Source organism: Aspergillus brasiliensis, assembly GCF_001889945.1.
Source record: "Aspergillus brasiliensis CBS 101740 unplaced genomic scaffold ASPBRscaffold_10, whole genome shotgun sequence".
Lineage (NCBI taxonomy): Eukaryota > Fungi > Ascomycota > Eurotiomycetes > Eurotiales > Aspergillaceae > Aspergillus > Aspergillus brasiliensis.
In genome coordinates, this window is record NW_027137451.1 from 1266593 (window position 1) to 1293071 (window position 26479).

The window sequence follows — 26479 nt, forward strand, 5'->3', positions numbered from 1 at the left end:
ATGGTCGCCGAGATGGTCGCTGCCTGCTCGAGGTGATATTACCGACCCCAATGTTGAACAATCAATAGCAAACACTTTGCACCAACACTGATAGTGGGAATCGGCTAGGATATGCAGAGATGCAACCCAGGCTCACTAATGCAAATCCATCATACTAGTATCGAACCCCAAAGCTACTAGCTCCATGGCCCCCATCATTCAACACTAGATCACCGACAATTCCTTCGAACTATGGCCCTTCACCCAAGGTATCCCTACACTCCACTAATGCCACCACGTGTGACACCTCTCGCCACCGATCCCTCAAATGATTCATCTCCTAGCTCAGAACTACTGAAAGTATAATAAATGAATCATGTCCCTTACATCGTCCGGAGCAAAATGGTCTTCGTCTCCACCGCGATGGTTCCTGGCGCATGGCAAATGCGACTCCATAGGCGGATCGGCGCATCCTGCCGCAACATGTCGGGAGGCTTAGTTCCACGTGGGCATTAATGGCGAGGAATATACATCGTATACTGCGTAAATAGTCGATGTCTGCAGGTGCCCCAAAGGCGTTGTATGTATTTCTGGGTGTTTTGGTGTATGTATGTCTGGTATGTTTGGGATACCGGTATGTAATACGTTAGCCTCGTATGTATGTTTGTCGCAACACAACCATGTCCGTTGTATCACCCACTCAGGCTAAAACAGCGAAGGATTCGGCATGCAGATGTATGGAGCTGAAGCTGCAGCTGGATAATCGTATCTGCAAGAGCTCGCCACACTCCCTCCTGCAGGGGAGGGGCCAAACACCATTCAAACGCGGAATGTAACAATAGGAGGGACGGTGCTGACAGTGGTTCCTAGAGTCATTGAGCAGCAGAATTCCTACCCTAGTTTCTGACACTGCACTTTCTTCTCCCCTACCGTTCATCATACGACCAAGACTCAATCCTCCTATCCAGCGCACACTGACACCACAGCCACCTTCAAGCACAATGAACACTACGACCCTCCTCAATTCGATAACCTGGCAAAACACCCTCCTCCTCGCAGGAGGGACCTACATCCTCCTGAACCTGAAGGGCCTCCCCTTCGTCTGGCATGTTCGTTTTCCCTTCCTTTTTTTCCTAAATCATCTCATCCATTACACACCTGCAATTTCCAAATCTATCCCCTCTCCACTAACAACCACAGATCCGCCTCCTCAACTGCCTCAAAGAACACATCATCCTCAACCGCGCCCGCAAAGTGGACATAACCACCCATGGCCCCCAATCCCTCTTCTACCCCGTCATCACGATCTCACGCTCCCCACTCCTCGAAATCGACTACAACATGCACAAGTCCAACGCGACCTACTTCACCGACCTCGACATCAGTCGCGTACACCTGATCGCAAGCTTATTCAAGGACCAGCTCGCGCTGGGATTCTCCGGCGGGGAGCTCAACATCGCACTTGGATCCACGGCGTGCGTCTTTAAACGGGAGGTGAAACCCTATCAAGCGTATGAGATCCATACGAGGGTGTTGAGCTGGGATGAGAAGTGGGTGTATTTTGTTAGTCATTTTGTGAAGTCTGGTGGGAGGAAAGGAAAAGGAGAGGTGGTGGTGTTTGGGGGTAGTGCGACGGGTGTGAAGGATGAGAAGAGTGTCCTAGCTTCGGCTGTCACGAGGTATGTTTTTAAGAAGGGCAGGATGTCGGTTAGTCCTGAGACGGTGCTTTCAAGGGCTGGATTGTTGCCGGAGAAGGGGGTCGAATTGAAAGAAGGGTTTTGGTCGTGGGAGCAGGTCGAGGAGGAGAGGAAGAGGGGGTTGGATATTGCCAAGTCGTTTCTTGCGCTGGATGGGCTGCATGCGTTGTTTCGGGGCGATGGGAAGGCCATTGGGGTGTTTTGAGGGGAAGTCGAGGGGACTGGGAGATGTCAATGGATTGAATGATGTTAGTGACAAGTAACATAGACTTTAGAGAACTTAGCTGAAAGCTTCTCGAGCTTGTAGATATAGACACGGAGATCCAGTGAACAATGAGCAGGTGCTTAGTGGACATGGCTTGATTAATTTCATTGCAGCTACTGCCTTTCGTCATGAACTGTCTAATGAACTACAGTGCAGCATCAGATGGCGATATCTTGTAAGATGACATCAATTAGATCTTATGCTTTTCACATCTACAATAAAAGGCCACAGATGGTAAGATAAACAGGACATGAATTACATATACTTATAAATTCCATTATAAACATTCTGGTATCAACAACGCCGAGCCATAATCAAATGCATCTACGCAACGATAATCTCCGAAGGCCGAGTGACCTTCTCCAGCCCACGCTCAACATCCATATACTCCCGCCACTAGAGCCAACTGAATTAGCACAGGCAAAATAGAATACAACCAAGCTCATGACTCACCTCTGCCAAAATCTTCGCAATAATCGGCGACTTGGTCAACCGGAACACCTGCCGGAAATAATCCTCACTGACTTCAAACGGCCGCGCCGTGAGGTTCGGGATGTACTTGCCCACCAGGCGATCTGCGTCCAGCGTATCTTTGTCAATATACTTGTGAAGGCATGCGCGGAAGGCTGTAATCCCTGGACTGAGGAAGGACGAGTGGAAGGGCACGTCGATTCCTCGCAGTGGCACAGTGGCTACACCGCGCTGGAGCTGAATAGGTTGGGGTTTGGCTTTGGCGGCGCTGGCGCATTGATGGAGGGGGCCTAGGATGCTGGCACGAATATCCTCGAGGGGTTGGGCGCCCTGAAGAATGGTCTGGAAGTCAGATTGACGGCGCTTAATTTCGCCGATCAATGAGGAGAGGGTATCGAGGGCTCGAAGCTAGGATGGATCAGCAGGGTTTCTTTCGAGGTGGCCATGGAGTTGCATACATCACCCGCGCAGACGTATTGAGAGTTGGCGACGTTGTAGTTTACAATTTCAAGCAGCCAGCCGGTTTCACTCGCGATAAGCGACACCAGGTACCGTAGGCGTTCTTCGTCAAATGCTAGGCAAAGTCAGTAACCAGTCACGAAGGGCAGCAGATGGACATACACTTTGACAGCCGACTCGGGTCAACAGCGCACATAGAGAAGTTCGATCTGCCTTGCTCGTCGCGTTCAACAGCCATCTGCATTGTCAGACCGCGGTAGAAAACCACTGACACCAAACTTTCGATGGGCATAATCTCTGCGATGGCTGCCAAGGCAGAGTATTCCCCTAGAGAGTGGCCAGCAAAGCTGCAGTGGTCTGCCAACAGCCCCTTGTCTTTCATATCTTCGATGATAGCCTTCTCCATGAGGGTCAATGCTGGCTGGGTAAACTGAGTGGAAGATAGAAGACCAGTGCTTGACCGGAAGGTGTGTGACTTGGTCTCCTGTGTGATGTCCTTGAAGATCTTCTCTGATGTTGTGCGTCCATCCGCGTGGATCATCTCGCAGCGAAGAGCCATGTAGTTTTCACGAATAGCCCGTCCGCGAGCGCCGCCGAAGTGGATCTTGAGTTCCTTCGGGTCATTCCGGACAATATCGGTGATGCGGAAGCCTAGTAAAGTTAGAGACATACTAACGTGAAGAGGATCGTACTAACCGAAATTCTCAAGGAAATGCTTGTCAGCCAGATCCCAAACCTTCCGGGCTGCAGGACTGGAGGCATAAAGTTCCATTCCCATTCCCTTCTCTTGGCTGCCTTGACCAGTAAACAAGAAAGCGGTACTTGGCTGTTCAATTTCTGCTTCCGCGACAATCAACTTGTCCCCAGTACCCGCACGTCGGGCCTCTGCATGAACAAGCTTCCGTCCGTTCACCATGCCGACGTGCTGCAGCACCAGTTCCACATCGTCCTCCGGAAGAACCATCCCAACAAAGTTACACTGATAGCGCTTAAAGCTACCAGAGCTTCCCGGGACAGTAAGCTGCTCAAGCAAGCCACGAACTCTTGCACTCATGTGCATTCCGTGGGTGATTGTGTCCGGAAGCTCTGCGTAGGCGGCAAAGGTCTTGGACACATGGATCGGGTTATAGTCGCCGGAGACGACGCCATAGTCCTCATTCGAAGACGGTGATTTGAGCTGGATCTCGCCGCCACCAAGAGTGATCGGGGACTGGAACAGGACTGGCTGCTCGACCACACTTCCATGGCGCTTGAGGTAGTCCATGATGGGATTGCTGGTCGAGACACCCACGGTGTAATCAATGTAAGCTATCTCAAAAGTCTCCCCTGCTGGAGACCTTCCATAGACATAACCACAGCATCTCTGTTGACGGTAGATCGACTTGCTTTGAAACTGGGCATGCGTTTCCAGCTCGAATGTGAGCTTATATCCCTTGAGGTCCAGCTCTCTATCTCTAGGCACAAACCATGGCTTGGAGTGAAGGACAACCACATCCTTGACACTTGTGAGTTGGAGCTCGGCCTTGGGCTCTTTTGTCTGCTGGAATGCAGTGTCATAGTCGTTATATGTTCCACGGTACATGAAGCGGCTAACGACCTCGACGATATCCACACCATCCCTGCTGATCAAGGAAGCAACCTCCACGACCTTGCCAGAGTCTTCATTAAGGATGGCTCGGATGTGTGCTCGCGATGAAAGTATGTCGCCCTCTCGAATGGGCTCGGAACCTCCCAGCCTGCGAAATTGGTTGGACAAGTGGACTAGTTTCATGAGATTGCCGCTGATAGTGTTGGTGAACAACGGCTTCATGACTGATTTCCAGGCAACGACGATCGCATAATCCATCGGAGCACTCATCTTCTGTTTATTCCTGGAGCCAGATCCTGATACAGCTGTAATACCGATACACTGAGTGAATTTCCTGATATCCTCAGCGGTCACTGTAACGACATCCCCGTGGAATTCATCTTCTTGTGAGAGAACACCAGCGGAGCTCAGCGGCTCACCGAACCAAAGTTGATGATAAAAGTCTTTCACTCGTTCTATCTTGTCGGAGAGGACTTCGCGGATAGGCGCAAACGGAAACTCAGGGTGGTAGCTAAACAGTAGCTCGAGTCCTGCGGGTGCTCCACTGACAGTGCGACTTTCGAACAGCGTGGCCTTGATGATATCCTCGCTAGTAGCGCGAACCTCAACGACCAGTGTCTGCAGGGCATCCGCCGTTCGCTCAAAAAGCCGGACAACAGACTGTTCGGTAGAAGTGCACTCCTCTACTTCAACGTAGGTGTTATGCCGAGGAGCAAACAGTCGCCTTATGGGATTATCGCACAAGCTGTATCCTTGGACGATAGACTTCTGCGAGAAGAGAGCATGTCTCCAGCCCTTCTGCGTGCCAGCCAACCGTTGCATCCAGCTCTCATCTGAAGGCAGTTCGCCACCGAACAGCATAGGCTCATATGTACGGGTTAGGGATATTTCACTTGGCACTTCACTCATACCTCCTTCGGTCAATGGGGTCTGAGGTTGCTCATTGTCATAACCCATATCTGTGAGTGACTTAACCCACTGAGAGTGTATATTGTCCAACAGATGTTTGATCGGCTCGTTTCCCACCGTAGTGTGCTTGGCTGCGACAGGTCCATGAAGAATGCAGGTCCTGCCGACGTCCTGTTCCGGCACTGCCTGAACGTCCTCAGACTGCCACAGAGAGTCTTTCTTGAACCATACTTCAAAGTCCTCATCGAGAACAGGAATAAATGGAACGGGCTTCTGACCGCGGCGCCGGCAGAGGTGAATGAACATCTGCTTGCTTGGCTCATCCATCAGCTCTGAGGTTCCTTTAGCATATCTGACCAAGAACTGCTCAATGGCCGTGTAGGGCTCATCGATCTGGCCAACTGTCTGCCAGTACCGGGTTTTGGAGTTACTGATTGAGCTACCGGCAACGTCTTCGAGCCATTGAAGAAAGTCGAACGTCAACTGCTGCAAGCTGTGATGTATCCAGCGGGCCTGGTGCTTGATGTAGAGAAGGTCGACCATTCTCCATACAACCGCAGAGAGCGTCATTTCGTTCAATTCGCAGGCCTTGCCATCTGCATCTCGTCCAAACCACACCTTCTGGAAGTCCTTGTTGAGGCCGTCGATAATGCGTTTCTTGTTTTCCTGCAGGAACGCGACTCTTGCTTTTTTGTCCGCAATGCTGAACACGGTCTGGTCCATCTCAGCCCAGAAGAGTACTCCCCTGGTGGCTATCTTGTGGATCGGCTCGCCCATTTCAGACCGGACGGTAATGATTCCTCCTGTAGGTCGTGTGTAGGTCTGGTCCCAGACCGCATCATCCACACCAGGAATATCAACGATCAACTGCTTGGCTTCAACGCTCGTGTGGGCCTCTTTGACTGTCATAACTCTACTACCGAGCAAAATACCATCGAACGGCATCAGAGAAGGTGTGTTGAATGCCTTGCTCCACTCGCCTGTCAAGTATGGCAGAGTATCGACAGCACCACCAAAGCCGCTACCGGCGACGAGAATGATGTTCTTGCAGGCTCTGATACGGCCATACGTCTCCAGAATGGGGGCATGGAAGTCTTCATAAGAGTGATGTCCGCCACCTCTGCCACCAGTCCACTGGAGAATAATCGGGAAGAACTTGTTATCGCGGGCGATGTCGATAACCTGCTGAATTGCCTCCACAGACCCGGGCTTAAAGGCGATATGCTTCAGGCCAAGCGTTTCAATATACTCATTGGCCACGTCGACTGAGGGTACGCCTGCTCCAATGGTCATTCCATCGATCGGGACGCCTTTGGCACGAAGCTCCTGTAGCAAAGGAATCTGCCAACGAACAGAACTGGGGCTGGCATAGATGATATTGCATGTTACTCCACGCCCGGGGGTTCCGTTCTGCACAATCTTGTTGATCGCTTCTTCCATAGCCCCCTTGCTGTAGTATCCACCTCCAGCAAGCTCGATATGGTAGCCAGCGTTCATGGTAGCAGAGACAAAGTCCCACGGCACAGTGGTGGGTGTCATACCAGCGACCATGATAGGAGGCAGTCCCAAGAGCTCGCTGAACCTGGTCTGAACAATGGCCTTACCCGTTGCGTCCCTAGCTAGGCGCGGCCTGTACGCCTCTGCCCAATTTTCGGCATACACAACAGGGTAGTCGCAGTCGCGATTGAAGAGTTCAGCCTTATTCCCGTACTCCTCGCTATGCTTCATGGAGCCACCGAGGATCAGTCGCACACCTTGACCTGCCTTGTTATGCATGGTGACAGTCCCCACACCAGCACTGCCTCCAGGGCCGAAGTCAATTATGTGAGTAGCATCTTGAAGGACAGTCGCCTTTTCCCAGTGCACGGGCTCGCGGGCGATCATGCTCACAATATCACCGATTAGGTTTCTGTCTGCGTGGGTACGCATATCATGGCCATCAGTCGTCGCGTAAAGTGGAATGCGCAGCTGATTACACGTGATATTTATATCGCGGAGATCATTGACAACCAAAGAAACGACTTCATCGAGGTATATGCTATGGAAGGGTGCGGTGATAGGAAGAAAGCGATGCTCAATCTTAGGCTTCCGCTTGCTGGCCGGGATTTGTGCCTCGCGGCTGGTTTTCGAGGGCTTTAATGCACGTAGATGACGACTCAAACCGTATAGACTCAGAGGCGGCCCGGTGACAACAAGGTTCTGAGGACCATTGAAGAGGGAGATAGCAATACGGGATTCTTCCGGAAGATAGCCATTGACTTTGTCGATGATCCTTTGCAGCTGACCCTGTCGAAGGTTTCGTACTCTGAGCATAGGACCAGGGGTTCCTTCTCCGTTGTCTTCTGCATCCTGTCTAATTGATTCGGGAATAAACTGAGGAGGGGATATTTCGTGACTGCGACAGGAGATAAAGAAGAGGATACGGAGGGCTTCGAGAGAATGTCGGTAGAAGTCTTCCCACGTATCAGAGATAGCAGTCACCAGGGCGACGACAATGCCCTGTGAATGACCAGTCACACCGGCCAGATAGCCATGCATCTCTCTTGGCGACAGTCCCATTGTCTGACATGCCACAATGAAGTGGCACATTTGGAGGAGGCCAATCAGTGGCATGCTAACGGGTGCAGACAGAAGATACGCGGAATTTGGCTCAGAGTCGGGCTTCTCCAGCCAGTCCATGAGCGAGAAGCCATGTTGAAAGTGGGCTTTGAATGCGGATTCCCCAGCGAGGTCCTCTAACAACCTGGCTCCGGAGAAGACACAGCGACGGAGAATATCCGTGTAGGTTGAGTACGTTTCTTTCAGGTCCTCGAAATATTTCTCATCATTCCCCTGACCTCCAAACAATGCGTATATGCGGGATGGTCCATCTTTAGCAGACTCGAGAAGAATAGAAGGTTGACGTCTTGGCTTGCGACTGAGAGTTCCGTATGCGGCGAAGTATGCTTTGATTATCGAGGTTTTCTCTGAAATGCCAAGATGGGATACGGCAGAATGAACATCATTTCCACCAAGGTAATCTTGTTCAAAAGCCTCTAAGAGAGACTCGAGCAGCTGGAGTACTGCTGCGGCGTCGTCGCAATGTGTGTCGTCGCTGGACCGGGTGATGCAGAAGTTGATGAACTCAGCGACGAGTCCTTCTTTGGTGGATAAGTCGTTCTCTGGGGAAGACGAAGGTAAATTCAATGTGAAGTCCTTCCATAATTGGTTTGCTAACGGTAGCTGTAAGGTAGGTAGCGAGATCCTCGCGTCAACAGATCCATATGCAACGATCAACGGCCGTTTGTCGCCGGCGACAGAGGACGGCCGCGAGATCTCGGGTGTGAGGCCCGCAAATTCCGAGCCCAAACTCGACAACGGCGTCTTGACAGTCATCATGATGGAATGAAGTGAGAGGAGATCAAACTGTATCCCTGAGCTAGGACTCAGAACAGTTGCCTGTGAAGTGATATATCACACCACCCACGGTGGCACGGGGAGATAAGCCCGGCAATGGGATAATCTCACGATAAGGGAAGGAGTCAGACCGGAACAATCGGTCAGGAGTAGCAAGGCTGAGCGACCTAGAAGCAAGGATCAAGCACAATAGATAATCTGCAGCGTAAAAATGCATCTTGCAGGATCCGACGAGGCAGAGCTGAAGGAGAGACTGCATACGTGACGATGATGGTGATTGTGACGTTATTTACGAAACCGTATTGTTGGTAAGACAGTATCACTGATCAGTACATGTATACTTTACCGAAACCGAACAAAACGGCGCTAAACGTCCTACATTAGTGTATCAGGTGTATCAAGTGTATGGCCTCGAGTCCTCAAACGCGAAGCTCCAGTGGATCCGGGCGAAGGATGGACACATCCCTCCGGGGTAATCCTAGCCTATCATCAGGGGAGGATCGCTGCTTATAGATTCAGGAACTGAATCCCTTGCGGAAGATCATCCAATGGCGTCCGCAGCCAGACTATCGCCGGATCCTTTCGGATAACTTTCGGCCTGTGGCTGATTGCGACAGCCCATGAGATCATACGCGAGACAGATGCCGAGACTGAGATTGATACCGATACCTGAATCCATTGATTAATGCAATCATCCTGGAACATTTCAGCCCCAACGCTAATCGCGCCTCGAAACGTGGCATGCACGTGTCTCATGGCGCCATAAGATACGGGCTCTCTTCGCTAAACTCTACTTCGAGCCTGTGGTGCCACCGGGGCAGCAGCGGCTAACGTAGTCCTCAACAGTTGCGGACAAGTAGGTGAAGGGACTTATTGGTTGACGCGAATATTGTACTTCCGCGCAGAGTCAGTTCGAGTCTGCGGCTGATTCTCTTGGCAGGACCTTGTGAGATAGCTAGTCAGTTGGCTAGTATCTTACCTCAGACATGAGGCAGTAGTACATGGTTGCACTATCGAATTTGGCCCATATGGAAAACTAGTTCCGTTGGTCCTGAGCAGAGCTGTGATAAGCCAAGCTCCGTTGTCAGGTGACTCCAGCACAGAGTCTCGTGAGGGCTACCAACAGAGTGACTAACTACTCGTGAACCATGATATCCTAGGGGCAATCTAGACATCGTGATTGCAAATATGTCAACGGCAGCACTGTCCTTTCTTAGTTTAGATCACTACACGCACCTCTGAGTTGTCTAGGCCACGATAATGAGTAGAAACGTGCTAGCTGACGAAGTATACACCTCAACTTGACCTTTGTATATATATATATTCTAGCATACAAAAAACATAAGTAAACATCGTCTCCTCAACAACCATCTAAATAGTGCCAACAACACTACACAACAACAGAGTTAATTGCTCTAGCCACACCCTCCGGACTCTCCAACGGAATCAAATGCTTCACGCCATCCAGCACCTCAAACCGCACCTCAAACCCTCTCTGAGCCAGCGACCCAACAACCTCCCTTTCCACCCGGTCCTTATTCTCAACAATATCCTCCCCCCCAGCAAGCACACTCACCTTAACCTTCCGACCCGCCGACCGAGCAGATACCTCATCCAAAGCAGACGTAATATCCTCCTGCATACCATGTAAAATCCACCCATCCCGAGCAAGAGTACTTCCCGCCAGACTATCTCTAACGACCAAGTCCATATCATCACTGGAGATATTTTGCACACTGGACAGAACATTCTCAACCGTCCACCGAACGGAGGCTTCGTTATCATATGCCTTGCGCTGTTGCTCGCTCATGTCAACAGGGAGTATCAATGGTGTTGGAGGTGCCGGAGCGACGAGCACGAGGCGTTTAACGAGGGATAGTTGGCTTTCGGAAAGTTTTGGAAGTGTGGCCAGAGTGACTTTTGCTCCCATGGAGTGACCGATTAGGATGACGCCATTGTTGAGCAGCGAGGTGGTATCTTGTAGGTGGGATAGTATGGAGGCAACGTCGGATGCCATGGGCGTGATGGAGTAGTCTTTTGAGCTGGCGCTGGTGCCTGTGGGCCCTTTGGATCGACCCCAGCCGCGGAGGTCAATCGCGACTGTGTTGTATACATTGCTGAGGGTGTGTGGAGATGTAAGTGAGGTTTGTTTGTGCCATGTTGCGCTGGAACCGCCCCAGTAGTGTAAGAAGACAAGGAGTGGGGTAGATGACGAGGAAGACTGTGCTTTGGTGATGGTGAAATGGATGTTGGTACTCGGGGAGGTGCTGAGATGGTGGGACGCCATGGTGAGTCTGGTCTTGATGCACTTGCACAGAAATAATCTTTTTTTCAGACGAGGTAAAGAAGGATACAGAAAAAAATTATTCTTCGATTCCAGTCGAAAACCTCCTATTATGCTTATCAATTATGAGACGTGGCCTGGTAAGCCGGGATGATTAATCCGGAAGTATTTGGAATTATGAAGGAATTAATTCCGTTTAGTGAGTCACTGCTCCATAAGCAGAGTTACATTGGTAAGAGAATCAATGAGACAGTAGAATGCAACAGAAGAGCTGGAAACTAGGATTGTCGGTATATTGGCGATGCTGGATGCCACTGAACGGCCGTATATACACCGACGTCAAACAAGACTAAGCACATCCCACCACGGTCTATGGACACAACGCCTGCATATAACACCTGTAAAGGTCACACAGAAGCAAACACGCGTAGTCTCTCACATCTTCAGCCATGACTTCTCAGGATCCATGTCTGATGTAGTAGCAGTGCCCTTCCCGTAAAGTTGGCTGAATAAGCCCTGTTCGACCAACAAATCTTTCGGAGCGCCACACTCGACAATGCGCCCACTCTCAATGACAACTACTTTGTGGAAGTCAAGGATCGTATGCAGTCGATGTACGACTGCAATGACTGTGCAACCTGCAAATGCTGTCCGGATGAGACGCTGCATGAGAGCGTCCGTTTCGGGGTCGACGCTGTTTGGTAGATTTAGCTATTTCCCGACACGAAGCCTACCATATCACCGGACTTGAGATGTGCGATAAACATACCTACTGGTCGCTTCATCCAGTACAACAACTTTACTCTTCCTCAACATAGCAGCAGCTAAGCGGAGAAGCTGCTTCTGTCCCTGCGAGAAGCTTTCCTCCTGCACCTGGCCGTCCAAGCCGCCAAGCTGCGTCGACACGATGTCCCATAACTTGACCTTTTTCAGCACGTTGGTGATACTTTCATTAGTCTCCTTGTCGAGAGGATCTATGTTCTGTCGTACAGTGCCGGGAAGGATGGTCACTGCCTGAGATATGCACGAGAGACGAGATCGGATGTCCTGGCAAGATATAGAGCTAATGTCCAGTCCGTCGATAGTAATCTGACCATTGTCGGGTTCAAGAAGGCGAAAGAGAAGTTGCACTAATGAGCTCTTGCCACTTGATGATCTTAGTATTAGGTAGCAATCTGGAGGAACGACAAAGCCAACGTACCTGCCACTAGGGCCGCAAATGGCGACCATCTCACCAGCCGAGATTGACAATGTCACGTCATTGAGAACTGGTTCGCTATCAGGTCTATGTACCAGTCAGTAATTGCACCTAATATAGAGAGTCAACTTTACCTATAAGATGCAGAAACACCGAAAAACTTAATGTCGCCTCTCTCCGGCCAGCGCGCCGGCACTTCAATGTGTCCATCCGGCCTATCCTCGGGCTGGACATCATCCTGAAACTGCCTGACACGCGACACTGCTCCAATCGATGTCTCTAGGACGGTCCAGTTGGAAATCAGTTGCTTCAGACTCTCGCTCACGTTGATGATGTTCAGCAGCCCCAGCCCCGCAGAACCTGCTCCAATGGACCCAGGAGCGCCGACCGCAATGCCAACAATCAGTGTCGCCATTCCTGCCACGACCATGTCAAGGACGAGGGTAAGCCATCGCTGGATAACGAAGAGCAGGTAATACGGTCGTTGTGACGCATCTGTTAACCCGCAGATATTGGTAAGAAAGTTAGTCTGCCAACCGAAAGCACGGATGGTTACTAGTCCGTTCACGGTCTCCATGAAATTTGAGTAAAGGGGAGATTTGGCTTCTAGTTCCATGAACCGCAGCTGGCGCGAGGTCCGGAGGTAGAATTTCTGCAGAAAGTAGAAGACTGCCAGGCATAGGGGGATGATGGCTGCGAGATACTTTCCCGTAATGAACACTATAAGCAGCTGAGCTATCGCAGACAGAAGAGCTTGCTATATGTCAGCGGCATGAACACAAGGGAGCAGCATCGTAAACATACCGACGCTTGTCTCGACGAGAGCAAGTGGTAGCTCCATGTCCACCAGTTGCATGTCTTGACTGAACCTAAAACCTGTGAGCTGCAGATATATAGACGACGATGGCTATCTTACTTGTTCGTAGTCACGCCCGAATCGGTCGTGTGGAAGAAAGATATGGGAGCGCTTAAAAAGTCAGCAGAAGCTTTCTAAAGATCAGAGAACTCACTTCAGCACAGTCCGAAGGAGAATCTTATGCAACTTTCTCGACGCTCGAGGGATCATATTGCTCATCATATGCGTACTTTAAGTCAGCTATCGTCTTTTCCAGAGACAGGGTGTAGACTTATCAGCATCCTAAGAACAACGACAGCTCAGCCATAACTGCTAGGAATGCATACACGCCCAAATACATCCCGAGGTCCTCGTACGGATGCTTTTCGTTTGCCTCAGCCCACCACTGGACCCACACACCTGCATATGTGAGCTATGATCAAATACAGCGGGTTGCAGCACTCACTCGGAAATGCAAGACTGAATGTGAAGATTGCGACCGCGATAAAGAAGACAACGGAGTTTAGTCGGCCTACCAGTTCCAGGTAGTACTTATAGATAGTGACATCGCCTGTCCGACGGCTCGCATCAGACGTTTCCAGCTGGGCAGCAAGCTCATGCGGTACATCAGGGTTGGACTGTCTCACTATCCAACTTAGTCTTGCATCGCTCAAAATGGGCTCTGGTAGGAAGTCACCAGTGCTAGGGCCAGGAAGACTAGAAACAATCGATCCCTCCTTTTCTGAGAACTGGACCTTGCTATCGAGTGTGATGGTGTAGTCTGCAGAGGAGGCAAGGCGAGCTTAAAGGCCAGGTAGTCAGTAACTTTGCTTCTCCATGTGGTTAGGACTATCACTCACTAGAATGTGTAGCAAGGATTGTGGTCAGGTTGTGCTTCCTACAGAAGCCACCTTGACCGAATAGCCGTGCAATCACCAGCTTCTCCGTGTCGGCATCGAACCCACTAAATATATCATCGAGGAGTAACAACGGCTGTCGCGAATAAAGCGCTCTAGCAAGTGCCTGTCATGTTGCTTGTTAGTGCTCAACACCTATGAGCTCCACATGAAGTTAAGTATACTCACAACCCGATGCTTCTGACCACCACTCAATGACAGCCCTTTACTTCCCACCACAGTCTGAACACCCAACGGCATCGACTTCAAATCCTGCCTCAACCCAGAAGCCTGCGTGACCTCTCGGAACCACCGCGGCTCATACGATGCCGGACCAAGAATATTACTCAGAATGGTTCCGTTCTGCAGCCACGGATCCTGACTGCAAAATGCAGCAGATGGGTAGCGACACCTCATGTAGCCTTTTGTTACAGCTGTCTCGCCCCTGAGGCCAGCAAGCAAGGTCGACTTTCCACACCCTGTTGGACCTGTGATGATCGTAAGCGTTGACGGCCGGATCTTGAACGTCATTCGTTTCACAACCGGTTCTCGAGTGGATACCCAACCCACACTCCAGTTCAGCGCCTCGACTGCATTCTCCATCTCGGTGTCCTTCATCTCCATGTCTCGGGGGTTATCCATTTCGGGGAACAGGGTCTGTTCGGAGGTAAAGGAGCTGAGGAAGCCCACTTCTTTAGTGTCTTCGGTCATTAGGAACACGCGCACGCGCTCAATAGATCCGACAGCTGAGATGAGGTTAGGAACAGCTTGCAGTAGCATTGACATTGGGTTCTGAAGAACGGAGAACAGAGATAGAGTGGTAAATGCTCTTGATGTAGTCAGTTCCGGGCCATTGTCTGATCGTGATAAGGCGATGAATATGCCGAAGCCGACGACGGGCGAAATAACTGAAGTTCCAAATGCTAGGGCAGGTTAATGAGCAGCTCATCAAATAAGAACAGAGCAATGTACTAACACAAGCTGACTGCGTATATGAGAAACGATCGGAATCTATTAGCGTATCCTATCTCCTGGAGTCTCAAATCCTGCACAAAATCCATGAACCAGGGAGTCAGTCCTTCCAGCTTCAAGCTCTTCATAGAGTTGATCATGTATGTTGTGACATCAATTCTCTTTTGTATGCCCTCCACCCAAGTCGCCTGTCGCCGTCCGACAGCCGGTGCCATGGTCGCAGCCGCAGCTCCGCAGACTAGCAGAATGTCAGTACCAAGTCCTAACTTGTTAGTCCGAGTGGAAAGCCTTACCGACTGCAATAAGGATAGGACTCAGCCCTCCATAATTCAGCTCGCGATATAGCAACCACAGAGCCAATGCTATCTCGACAATATTGCCCCAAGCCTCATGCATGTAGCGCATACCGAATGCGATCTTTTCAATGTCGGCGCTCATCAACGTTACCGGCGCATATTCTTCGGCCGTTTTGGGGTCCATCGACAGTGTTTTCTCATATATTAGCGGGACAAGGCACCCCCTCATGAGGACGATGGTGCGGTACGTGATGTGCTGGTAGCATGCTTCCGCAATCTAAGCCAGTATCAGCGTGCTGCCAAACACCCAAGATGAACTCAAACTCACGCCAAGGCCTACGTATACAATAATATATGCACCAAGTAGGCCGTATCCATCATTCCGGTTGTGTTCCTCCGACACTGTCTGCAGGTATTTAACGACCGCGTCTATAAGGAACGGCTGGGTGAAGGTGAAAGCCGTGAAGCACAATCGGGGAAGAATCGCTGTCAGTAGAACCAACTTGTGCTCCCAAGCCATAATCCAAAGAAGTCCGTTTTTCTTGCCCTTCCTCGCTGGGTTTGCTGTTCATAGTTGGTAATGGTTCAAAGAGAAGGGGAGAGGAGAGAAACAGGCCTACCATTTTGCCAAACCTTGGAAAAGCTCCTCGAACATACTTCAGACCGCAGGGACCGGTTGAGGGTGAATAGATCATCCGCTTGTAGGTCCTTCTTCGAGCCCAGAAACAGCAGCGGATTAACCCACCAAAACATTCGTCTGTTGATCCACCCGACCTTCTCCTCTGGACTGTATGACTGTTCCAGCGAACCAAGCGCCCGAGGCCAGGCCTCCTGCACGAGTAATACCAACTTCCATATGACCGAAATCGTCAACAGCTTGAAGATATGACCGTGATAGCCCACTCCCCATAACGTCCGTAGCCGAACCGCATCGAAGGCAGTAGTGAAAAGAAGATAGATTTCGATGAGAAGCGGGGGCTTGACGGAGCGCGTGTGTTCGAAATGCGATGCGACACCGAGGGCAAGAGCGGCGACTAGACTAAGCGCCGCAGCTGGAATAGTCGTGCGCGTTACCGGTTTGTCGCCAGATGTCCAGGATACTAGAATTGCCGTTTGGATGGCGGCGAACCACCCGTAGCTGATCTGCAATAAAGTCAACGATGCGACGAAAACTTGGGCGTAGTGAAACGGGGTTGATGACCTACAAGCTTAGTCGTATAAGCGCCGTCTTTACTTCCATCTCTCGGTGACTTCCTGTACAGGTAGACCAATCTAGAGAAAAGACACAGGAGCAAGAGTCCGATCGGGCCGATCGTCATCACAGACTCCTCAAACAACAGAGTAAAGTCGTAGCCGCCATAGCATTCCCGGGCTTGAGGCCCGAAAACATCTTCGGATGCGATGGAGCAGTTCATTGCAACTTCTCCTCTACCGCGAAGTATTGGGAGCAAGAGCAGGTTTGTGCCATCTGGAGTAAAGTGATACTGTTTGCACTTTAGACCTTGCACTGCCTGGACTCACCCCTATTGTGATCGTTGAATCGCACTGCCTAAAACAATCGATACACTTTGGGTGCTCGGATGCTGTTCGAAATCCGCAGCTGGACTGACAGCAGAGAGCTGCTGCCTGCCTCTTCCCCAACATCGACGGCGCAATACAGTAACTTAGGCGCGTGTATGTCCAGGAGGGGCATGATGATAGGCACGGACGACCATGAATACGCTGTGCATGCGCTGGTGTTGCTCATTGGCTGGTGCGTAAATACGACCACGCCGTCGATGCACGTCGGATCCTGCAGCGGCTCTCCGACTTCCATGTTTTGGACCCCACACGATCGGCGCTGGCGCAACGCGCGAAGCCTTGAACCATGCAGGATCCTTGCCATCCATGTGGCCGGTGGGTCCCCTTGACGGTTCTCCCCGACATGGTATTGTTACAGCCATTACAGCCACTATTACCGTGACAACGTCTCATTCGAAATACGTGACCGTCCATATCACATCTGGTATTGAGACTGGGTCGATACACGCCGTCAGACAATTACGCCATGAGTGCATGCAGAAGGATCGTATCAGATTCAGTCACTCGATAGATTCGTTCAGCCCCTGTTGTTGGACATCTCCATCCCGGAGCTGACAGGGGAGCGAAGTGTTGGCTCTCAGGTCCAATCTAAGCTTTCCCAAGCCTGGTATCTTTGTACAAGCCTTGTTGATATGGAAATGTTCTCCAAAAGGGAGAAGAGAGGCCTTCAATCCTTGAATTCCTTTTAATCGGTGTGTTCTGCAGCCTGTCTCTTTCATCTGGCAACTCGACCTTCCTTTCATTGAACAGCTGCGAAAATGGCTCCGATAGCTCTCCCCGCACCTGAGCCACCTCGTCTTAACATCGCCTCTAAGTCTCTCAAGGGCATCAAGCATGGCTCCGTCACAGTCTTAGAGCAACTCGCTTCGATAGATGACTTGTTGACTGTGGAACGAAAGCCTGGAACCGCAGCTGAGGTACCCGAGACTCTCTGCACAGCCTTTGGCCTGGCCCTTCGTTGCTATAGTACCGAAGGCTTGAATTTCAAATACTATGCCGAGACGACAACTGGATCCAGCTCCAGGAGTAAGTATTGCCCACATAATTCAAGAAACATCAACAATAACAGTGATCACAGACATATCATTCGATGTCGACCACTTTCACAGGGTTTATGACCTTCTCCAAGCAGTGAGGGCAACATTGGAGAGTTCTCCGTCCGAACTGGAAGAAGCAGACGCGAAAGCAGCCACTCAGTCCTACCAGTCAATTCGCAGCGCCGTCATTTTCCGCGAAGAGCGTTTAGATGATAAACCTATATCACCGTCACCAAAGGTAAGACCACCTGTTCACCAGCAACCAAGAATAGACTGACCCCTGTGTAGTTTGACCTTCAGCTTCATGCCACAAATACTAGGAATGGCATTGACATTCACATGCTCTACACCCCATCCACCGTAACAGAGGACCTCGCAGTCCGTTTGGCTGACACTCTCCGCCGGACATTCGAATTGGTCAACAACCACCCAGAGACCGAGCTTGCTAACGCAAGCTACCTGGGCCCGCTCAGCCAGAAGGAGATATTCGACTGGAATTCTAACGCACCTAGTGCAGTGCTTGATTGTGCTCATGATCTAGTTCGACAGAGAGCAGCCTTGCAGCCACAGGCTCCTGCTATTGACTCATGGGATGCCCAGATGACATATGCTGAGCTGGACTCTCTATCTAACCGTCTGGCTAACCTGCTGGTCGAATTCGGAGTCAGGGATGAGGTGATTGTACCATTATGCTTTGAAAAGACTGCATGGTATGTTGTAGCCATGCTTGCAGTACTCAAAGCCGGCGGTGCTTTCGTCCCTCTTGATCCGACGCATCCTTCATCGCGCCTCCGGGAAATTGTCGGCCAAGTTGATGCGTCAATTGTCTTAACGACCGCTAGATACCGCAACCTCTTCGATGACTTGTCTATCAAGGCAATGATAATCGATGCTGAGACAGTCGGGGAGAAGGCTACTCATTCGAAGTATATCGCTCCAGTAGCCGTCACACCTGAGAATCTCGCATATGTGATATTTACCTCTGGTAGCACTGGAAAGCCCAAGGGCACGATGATCCAGCACCAGTCCTTCTGCAGTGGGTCTCTGCGGCAGGGTGAAGCGGCCAACATGGGGCCTCATTCCCGTATCTTTCAGTTCGCCTCGTACAGCTTCGATGTGAGCATTCTGGAGATCCTCACAGGTCTCATTTTCGGCGCGTGTATCTGTATCCCGAATGAGCAGCTTGGACGCGCAGACTTTGTCCAGTCCATGAACGACTTCCGTGTCAACTGGGCTTTCTTGACGCCGTCGGTGTTGAAGGTCTTGACTCCCGATCAACTACCGCTCTTGAGAACTCTGGTGCTAGGAGGCGAAGCTATGTCAGAGTCGGATATGCTGACATGGGCGGGAAGACTTCAATTGATGAACGGCTATGGGCCCAGTGAATGCTCCGTCGCAGCTACTGCCAACACTCAGCTCACCCCCCAGTCCAGCCCTCGAAATATCGGTAGAGCAATTGGTGGTGTATGCTGGATTGTTGATCCACAAAATCACAACGTGCTCCTCCCTGTCGGTGCTGCAGGTGAGCTGATCATCCAAGGCCCTATTGTCTCACGTGGATACATCAAAGACCCTGTGAAGACTTCAGCGGCCTTTTTCCAGAGTCCGTCTTGGATGGTGCCAGGTACTTCACCAATTTGGAATCGCTTCTACAAAACTGGTGATCTGGTACGTTATGATGCGGAGGGCATGATCCACTTCATTGGGCGTAAGGACCACCAAGTCAAGCTCAATGGACAACGCATGGAGTTAGGAGAGGTAGAGCACCACCTCTGGACAGACTCGCTCATCCGTAACGGAATGGCTCTCGTGCCCTATACCGGTCTTTGCAAATCCCGCTTAGTTGGTGTTGTGTCTCTCCATAAGCATTATACGACTGCTTCAGTACAGACACACACAAGCATTCGTCTGGTGGATCATACTGAGGCCGCAGCCGACACACAAGCGATCTCAGAGAGACTGTCAAATCTACTTCCCGCCTATATGATACCAAGCGTCTGGATTGTGCTGGAGAATCTCCCGCTCATGTCGTCGGGCAAGATGGACCGGAAGAAGGTTGGAGATTTTGTTGCTGATATTAGCACCGCGGCGCTCCAGCACATCATGGGTAACTCGGCAAAGCCTGGCGACAAGGCGTCTATGAGCAAGGCAGAGATGCTGGTGCAGGAGGTTTGGGCGAAAACACTAAGCATATCAGAGGAGCAAATTGGCAGACACAGCAGCTTCCTGTCTGTAGGCGGCGACTCCATCAAAGCTATGGCCGCCATGTCCGAGTTCCGCAAACTAGGAATAACCGTCCTAGTAGCTGACTTGTTGCGGTTCAATGTTAGTGAGGTCGCTTCTAAGATGGAGGAGACTGGCTCTGCAGATGTGCTCTTGGGTGGCGAGACGGATCACCTTCCAACATCGCACCTACAGCGCACCTTCCTGGAGGCGTCTCGCTCGGGCAATAGTGCCATCCACCACGCTGTATTACTGGAGCTCAATCACAGAATCAGTATCCAGCAGCTGAATGGGGCTTTGGACACTATCATTTCTTGCTACCCAGCGCTCACTCTCTACTTCGAGGAGCACAACGGGACATGGTTGCAAGCATTCAAAGACCACGACGAGCTTGAAAGCCCTGTTTACCACCTGAACCTGAACCATGTCTCCAGCTTGGAGGAAGTACAGGAAATTGTGCAACATCGTCAGGCGTCAGTGGGTGTGAATGGTAACCCGAATTTCATGGTCGACCTGTTTTCTCTTCGCGGCGCACAGCACATTTCTCTCGTCGCGCATGCAGCTGCCATTAATTCACACTCCCTGAGTACTATCGTCGGTCACCTCGATTACTTGCTTCAGTCAGATGAGGGTAAGGAGAAACATGTCTGGGAAAGTAAGCTTTTGTCCCGGGGGGAGTTCTCCCATGCCTGGCTTGACCACCTCAAGACGGACAGTGGCATGGGGTCTTTTACCAACTCATTGCAACCTGTGCACAATGCCATTTTCAGCGAGAAACGAGACTATGTCACAGACACAGTCGAACTTGATCGCAACATTACAGGGCTTCTCACTGGACCGTGCAACGTGAAGTTCGGCACCAACGCCGGGGATCTGCTTCTGGCGACCCTGATCCTAACATATCACCAAATCAAAAAGCATGACCATCCTTGTTTGGTTATTGTCGAGGACTCTGCCCATGTTTCGACTCTCAACAAGAACTTGAGAGGTCATGTCGGTCAGTTCTCTTCGTTGCAGCCTGTGCACGTGCCCGTGGAGCGCTCGGACAAGGTCACTCTGCAGCTAATCCGGGAAACCAAGGACAAGATTCGCCAAAGGGGAGAGAGTAGCCTGCCTGGCTCTTTTGATATTAAATTCAGTTACGGCTTGCCTGGCCAATTTTCAGGAGGTATCGTGTTGAGGCAGACCACCCTAACTCGGCGACACAGCTTGGGCGCCATCATTCCCACAATGTTCGAGGCTTCATGTCTGCTCGAAGATGGCCAGCTCAGAATCACTGTCGGATCTGGTCAGGTCGGCGTTCAAAAGCTCTCCGTATTTGTCGCCCAGTATAGACGGAACCTTGCGCAAGCAGCGGAAATTCTAGCGCCCAATACAGTCCGGGAATTCACTTTGGCGGACTTCCCATTGCTCTCACTGGATTACCCAAGCGTTGAAAGAGTCAATAACCAACACCTTCCGCGGCTTGGTCTTAAGTCACACCAGATAGAGGATGTGTATCCCTGCTCTCCATTACAGCAAGGTCTTCTTATGAGCCAAGTGAGAAAGCAGGGCAGTTACAATGTATCCATTGGGTGGGAGGTCATGTCCCACGGACCGGACGACACAGTTGACATTGGAAGATTGTTGTCTTCATGGCAAAAGGTAGTCGACCATCACCCTGCGCTGAGGACTATCTTCACCGACGACTTCGGCGGCAAAGAGCCATACGCCCAAATCGTTCTGAGACGTCCTAGAGCCGAGGTTTCGGTGACACCTTCCTCAGATGTCGATGTTGGATCTGTGCTAGAGGAGACAATCGGCCTAGGCACTAACCCTGTGGTTCCTCCACATCGGTTTTCGATCAGATTCACGACCGAGGGCAGAGTATTCTGCAGAGTTGACGCGAGCCATACCCTTGTCGACGGTGTATCCAAGTCATTGATTCTGAGGGACCTGAAGCGAGCTTATGCGGGAGTGCTAGAAGGCCCCAAGGGAGGTCCTAAGTACAAGGACTTCGTCCAATACGTTGCTGCAAACGACATGTCCGCCAGCATTACTTTCTGGAAGAACCATCTTGCGGAGGTCGAGCCATGTTACTTTCCTAAACTAGCCGAAGCTGAAGGTACCCCCGAGCTGAAGTACGCCCAGGTAGCGCTAGAGATACCTACCAGCGTCCTGCGTGACTTCTGTGTCTCCCACAGTGTCACAATCTCGAACCTTCTGCAGACAGTCTGGGCACTCGTTTGTCGGGTGTATGTTGGCCGAAATGACATATGCTTCGGTTACCTGGCATCCGGAAGAGATGCGCCCATCGAGGACCTAGTTAACATGATCGGGCCAACGATCAGTGTTCTCATCTGCAAGGCGCTGCTGGACGATTCTACTATTGTCAAAGACGCCTTGAAGGCATGCCAGGCAGAATTCCTGGACTCTCTGGCACACCAGCACTGCTCGCTCGCGGAGATTCAACATGCACTTGGCCTGGCGGGAATGCCGCTGTTCAACACTGGCATATCCTTCCAGACCATGACTGACGTTGACAGCGACGACACGGTCACTGACGTTGAATTCGAGGGTCTCGTTGTACGAGAGCCGACAGAGGTATGACTTCACTCTGACATATTTTGCAATACCTAACCTAGTGTAGTACAACATCACGGTTCACGTTATCGATTCGCCAAAGAACGTGGACATCAAACTCGGATACTGGACCGATTGTATCTCAGAATCCCAAGCCCAGTCAGTCTCAGGGACATTCTCCGCCATCCTTAAGTCCGTGGTTGAGAATCCAGAGGCCCGTGTTGATCAGCTGAGTGTTATCGGCCAGTATGATCTGTCGCAGATTGTATCTTGGAACCAGGATGTGCCGGAACTTTCATCATCCACAGTACCAGATCTCGTGCTCAAGCAGATAATGCGTACCCCTCATGCTATTGCGATTGACACCCTGGGCGAAAAGATAACGTACCAGGAGTTTGGGCGGATGTGGTTGTCTCTGTCTCAATACTTGACCAGGCTTGGTATTGGTGCCGGAGATTATGTTCCTTTGACGTTCGAAAAGTCAGCATGGGCTATTGTAGCCATGTTTGCTGTTCTGAGCACTGGAGCTGCATTCGTTCCACTTGATCCTAAAACCCCGGTGGAGCGCCTACGCGAGGCTTCTATTCAGACTGCAGCCAACGTTGTTCTTGCATCTCCGAGATCTGCTTCAAATTGGACCGGCCTGGTTCCAACCGTTATCAGTGTTGACCAAACTTTCCTCAACGAGCTGAACGACGGAGACGATCTCAACAAGGGTATCGTGAGAGCCCGCCCCCATCATGACGCCTACGTCATCTTCACTTCGGGCAGCACAGGAAAACCCAAGGGATGTGTCGTACAACATGCTGCCTTCTGCTCTGGAGCCCTAGCCCAAGGGAAGCTTGCCTGTCTGGGCCCTTCATCTCGAGTGCTGCAGTTTGCCTCCTACAGTTTCGACGTTAGTCTCCTGGAGATCATGACCTCACTCATGTTTGGCGCGTGCATCTGCGTGCCGGACGAAGACCTGAGCAAGGACATCAAGCACTGCATCAACGTGCTGAATATCAACTGGACATTCCTTACACCATCTGTTCTTAAGCTCCTGCAACCATCCGATGTGCCCTCGCTGAAGACCTTGGTACTTGGTGGCGAGGCTCTCTCGAAGGGTGATATTCTCAACTGGGCCGACAAGGTGCAGCTGTACAATGGATACGGGCCTAGTGAGTGCTCGGTGGCAGCAGCGGCTAATCCGGGATTGCAAACTACTACCGATCCAGCCAATATCGGACATGCTGTTGGTGGCGTGCTCTGGGTTGTTGATGCTAAGCAGCCTTCGAAGCTGCTCCCCATTGGTGCTATTGGCGAGCTTTTGATCTCAGGGCCGATCCTGGCGAGAGGCTACCTGGGTGAACCAGAGAAAACAGCAGCCGCCTTTGTCGAACAAGAGAGTTTTGTTCCGGGATCTCAGAAGAGTGAGCGGTATTACCGCACTGGTGATCTTGTTCGATACAATGCAGATGGTACGATTCATTTCATCGGGAGAGCCGATGGCCAGGTAAAGATTCGCGGTCAGCGCGTTGAACTCGGCGAGATTGAGTACAACATCGAACGTGATGAGAATATCCACTATGCACTCACTTTGCTCCCATCCCAGGGCCCGTTTAGGAGGCAGCTCTTGGCCGTTGTCTCTTTCAAGGGCTTCGATCTTCCTGTTGAGGAGGGACAGATTTCCCTCGTACCGGAAGAGCAGAGACCCGAGATCATGGCGGTCGTGACCAGAATCGCTAACACCATATCTGCAGCCCTTCCAATTTACATGGTACCGGCCCTGTGGGTACCAGTGAACGCGATTCCTTTGTTACCTTCTGGAAAGCTGGACCGGAAGAAGGTTCGGCGCTGGGTCGAGACCCTGGACGATGCCACATATGAGCAGATTGCCAACGTAGGATCCAAAGCCAGCGGCCGCGGCCCGAGTACACCTGCTGAGTTTGAGCTGAGACGCATTTGGGCCTCCGTGCTGAATCGACCAGAAGAACAGATCAGCATGGAGCGATCTTTCCAGAGCCTTGGCGGTGATTCCATTTCCGCCATGCAGGTTATCGCCCAGTGCCGTGATGTCAAGCTATCCCTCTCAGTCAAGGACCTCATTCAATGTCCTACCATCGCCGAACTGGCAGCGAAAGTTCGACCTTTGGACGAAGATCCTGAGCCCATTGAAGACGACATTGGTGTTCCGTTCAATCTTTCTCCTCAGCAGACCTGGGAGTTCGACCTGAAACAGCACTGCGATCTCAATCGTTACAACACTACGTTCCTGCTATCGGTCCATTCGGATTCCGACCTAGAACCGGTTGTGGATGCAACAGTACAGCGTCACCCCATGCTCCGTGCTCGGTTCCAGCGTGATGAATCGGGTCGCTGGATGCAGTACATTCCCCTTGACCGGTCCAATAGTCATTTGTACCAGGAGATGGACGTGCCCGACCTGAAAGCTATCGAACCATACACTGCGCCCAACCAGTCTGGCTTCGATTTGCAGCGTGGTCCCTTGATGCGTGCCATTGTCTTTAAGCTTCCGAACGGGGACCGGTATGTTGGACTTACTGTGCACCACATGATCATCGACACGGTTTCCTGGCGCATTCTCCTCCAGGATATGCAACAAGGCTTGTCCACTGGGACAATCACATCCCACCGTTCCGACTCATTCGCCTTGTGGTGCCGCAAACTCAAAGAGCATGCTGATGAGAAATGGACTCCTGAATATGTGCTACCATTCTCGATTCCTGCTCCCATGTACGACTACTGGCAGATGGAGGAATCTATGAACCTCTTCGTAACCGAAACCATCCAGGAATTCTCTCTTGACACCAAGACTACCGCTCGCTTGATGGGAAAATGCAACCATAAGTATGAGACTAAGCCGCTCGATATTTTCCTGTCGGCAATTTTCCACGCATTCAGCGCGACTTTCAGTGACCGTCCCGTGCCTGCGGTCTTCATCTACAGTCATGGTCGGGATGAGTTTGGTGGGGATCTCGACGTCTCCAATACGATAGGATGGTTTACCTCTTCCACTCCGGTCGTGATCAAACCATCTGGGGATATTGTCAATGACCTGCAGGCTGTGCGGGATGTGCGTGCCAGTGTGCCGGGTAATGGAGTTCCCTACTGGGCAACCCGCTGGCTAACCGACGATGGCCATGCCGCTTTCGAGCATCATAGTCCCTTCGAGCTGTCCATGAACTATCTTGGCCAGTATCAGCAGCTGGAGCGCGACGATTCCGTACTGCGCTACGTGGATGTGAACAAGCCAAAGGCAACCGGATCTGGTTCCGGTCTTCTCCGCACCGCGCTGGTTGAGACACAGGCCATTGTTATTGGAGACTCACTGCAAATTAAGTTCGTTTATAACACCCGCATGGCACGGCAGAAGCAACTTCTCGAGTGGCAGGCCAAGGTGAAGGAGTCGCTGCTGGAGATTGCTAACCGCCTCGGAGATGGTGATGCAACTGAGTGAGCGGCGTTCTAACATTTTTGTAAATAATTTGCTTTGTGCCTTTCGCTATCTGCTGCGTTTCGCGAGTACTGGTATCCGAGTTGTCATGTTGCGAGTTCTGCGTTTGTTAGTGATATTTCTTTGGCTTTTTTTCTTGCGGTTCTTGCAGTTTTGTAAGGAGTTATCCTAATAGACGCTTCATTTTATGGAAATTTAAGCTTGTTAGTAGAAGCTGTTCATTCATACCAGTTAGGTAGCTATGGAACATCACTGTGACTGCCTAACATATTTAGACGTCGTACTGTAAGCAGTCGCCATCAGCAGAGTCGAATTGAATTCTTGGTACCTCGCCATAAACTGAGGAGGCGGTCTATCATGCATTGTAGAGTCTA

General features: G+C 51.1%; 5 protein-coding genes across 5 annotated transcripts; 2 read left to right on the forward strand and 3 right to left on the reverse strand.

Moving 5' to 3' along the window:
- Window positions 1–919: 919 nt before the first annotated feature.
- Window positions 920–1881, forward strand: ASPBRDRAFT_657807 (acyl-CoA thioesterase; the record flags this gene model as incomplete). The annotated part of the gene is made up of 3 exons (XM_067628589.1): window positions 920–1088; window positions 1180–1587; window positions 1630–1881. The coding sequence occupies exons 1-3, from the start codon at window positions 981–983 to the stop codon at window positions 1879–1881; spliced, it is 768 nt and encodes a 255-aa protein (XP_067476980.1). The 5' UTR covers window positions 920–980.
- Window positions 1882–2265: 384 nt separating this feature from the next.
- ASPBRDRAFT_198373 (uncharacterized protein) lies at window positions 2266–8743 on the reverse strand (the record flags this gene model as incomplete). The annotated part of the gene is made up of 5 exons (XM_067621195.1): window positions 2266–2337; window positions 2395–2820; window positions 2871–2986; window positions 3034–3522; window positions 3568–8743. The coding sequence occupies 5 exons, from the start codon at window positions 8741–8743 to the stop codon at window positions 2266–2268; spliced, it is 6279 nt and encodes a 2092-aa protein (XP_067476981.1).
- A 1297-nt stretch (window positions 8744–10040) lies between these two features.
- On the reverse strand, window positions 10041–11113 carry ASPBRDRAFT_46074 (alpha/beta fold hydrolase). Its single transcript, XM_067625547.1, has one exon. The coding sequence runs from the start codon at window positions 11049–11051 to the stop codon at window positions 10155–10157; it is 897 nt and encodes a 298-aa protein (XP_067476982.1). The 5' UTR covers window positions 11052–11113; the 3' UTR covers window positions 10041–10154.
- Window positions 11114–11483: 370 nt separating this feature from the next.
- Window positions 11484–16660, reverse strand: ASPBRDRAFT_130836 (uncharacterized protein; the record flags this gene model as incomplete). Its single annotated transcript, XM_067618265.1, has 16 exons — window positions 11484–11742; window positions 11818–12195; window positions 12250–12333; window positions 12381–12999; window positions 13051–13115; window positions 13163–13213; window positions 13257–13331; window positions 13396–13501; window positions 13548–13883; window positions 13942–14104; window positions 14167–14900; window positions 14954–15187; window positions 15243–15522; window positions 15574–15809; window positions 15866–16388; window positions 16451–16660. 16 exons carry the CDS (start codon window positions 16658–16660, stop codon window positions 11484–11486), a joined length of 4353 nt encoding a protein of 1450 aa, XP_067476983.1.
- Window positions 16661–17327: 667 nt separating this feature from the next.
- ASPBRDRAFT_67580 (uncharacterized protein) lies at window positions 17328–26209 on the forward strand. Its single transcript, XM_067628925.1, has 5 exons — window positions 17328–17852; window positions 17905–18101; window positions 18152–22216; window positions 22295–22669; window positions 22716–26209. Exons 1-5 carry the CDS (start codon window positions 17585–17587, stop codon window positions 26106–26108), a joined length of 8298 nt encoding a protein of 2765 aa, XP_067476984.1. The 5' UTR covers window positions 17328–17584; the 3' UTR covers window positions 26109–26209.
- The last annotated feature ends 270 nt before the right edge of the window (window positions 26210–26479 follow it).

Bases quoted from the DNA above. Each gene is read 5' to 3' on its own strand.
- ASPBRDRAFT_46074 (XM_067625547.1), bottom strand. From the start codon at position 11,051: ATGGCGTCCCACCATCTCAGCACCTCCCCGAGTACCAACATCCATTTC.
- ASPBRDRAFT_67580 (XM_067628925.1), top strand. From the start codon at position 17,585: ATGGCTCCGATAGCTCTCCCCGCACCTGAGCCACCTCGTCTTAACATC. The intron at 18,102-18,151 runs GTAAGACCACCT...ACCCCTGTGTAG, and splicing joins CTATATCACCGTCACCAAAG to TTTGACCTTCAGCTTCATGC. The intron at 22,670-22,715 runs GTATGACTTCAC...AACCTAGTGTAG, and splicing joins TTGTACGAGAGCCGACAGAG to TACAACATCACGGTTCACGT.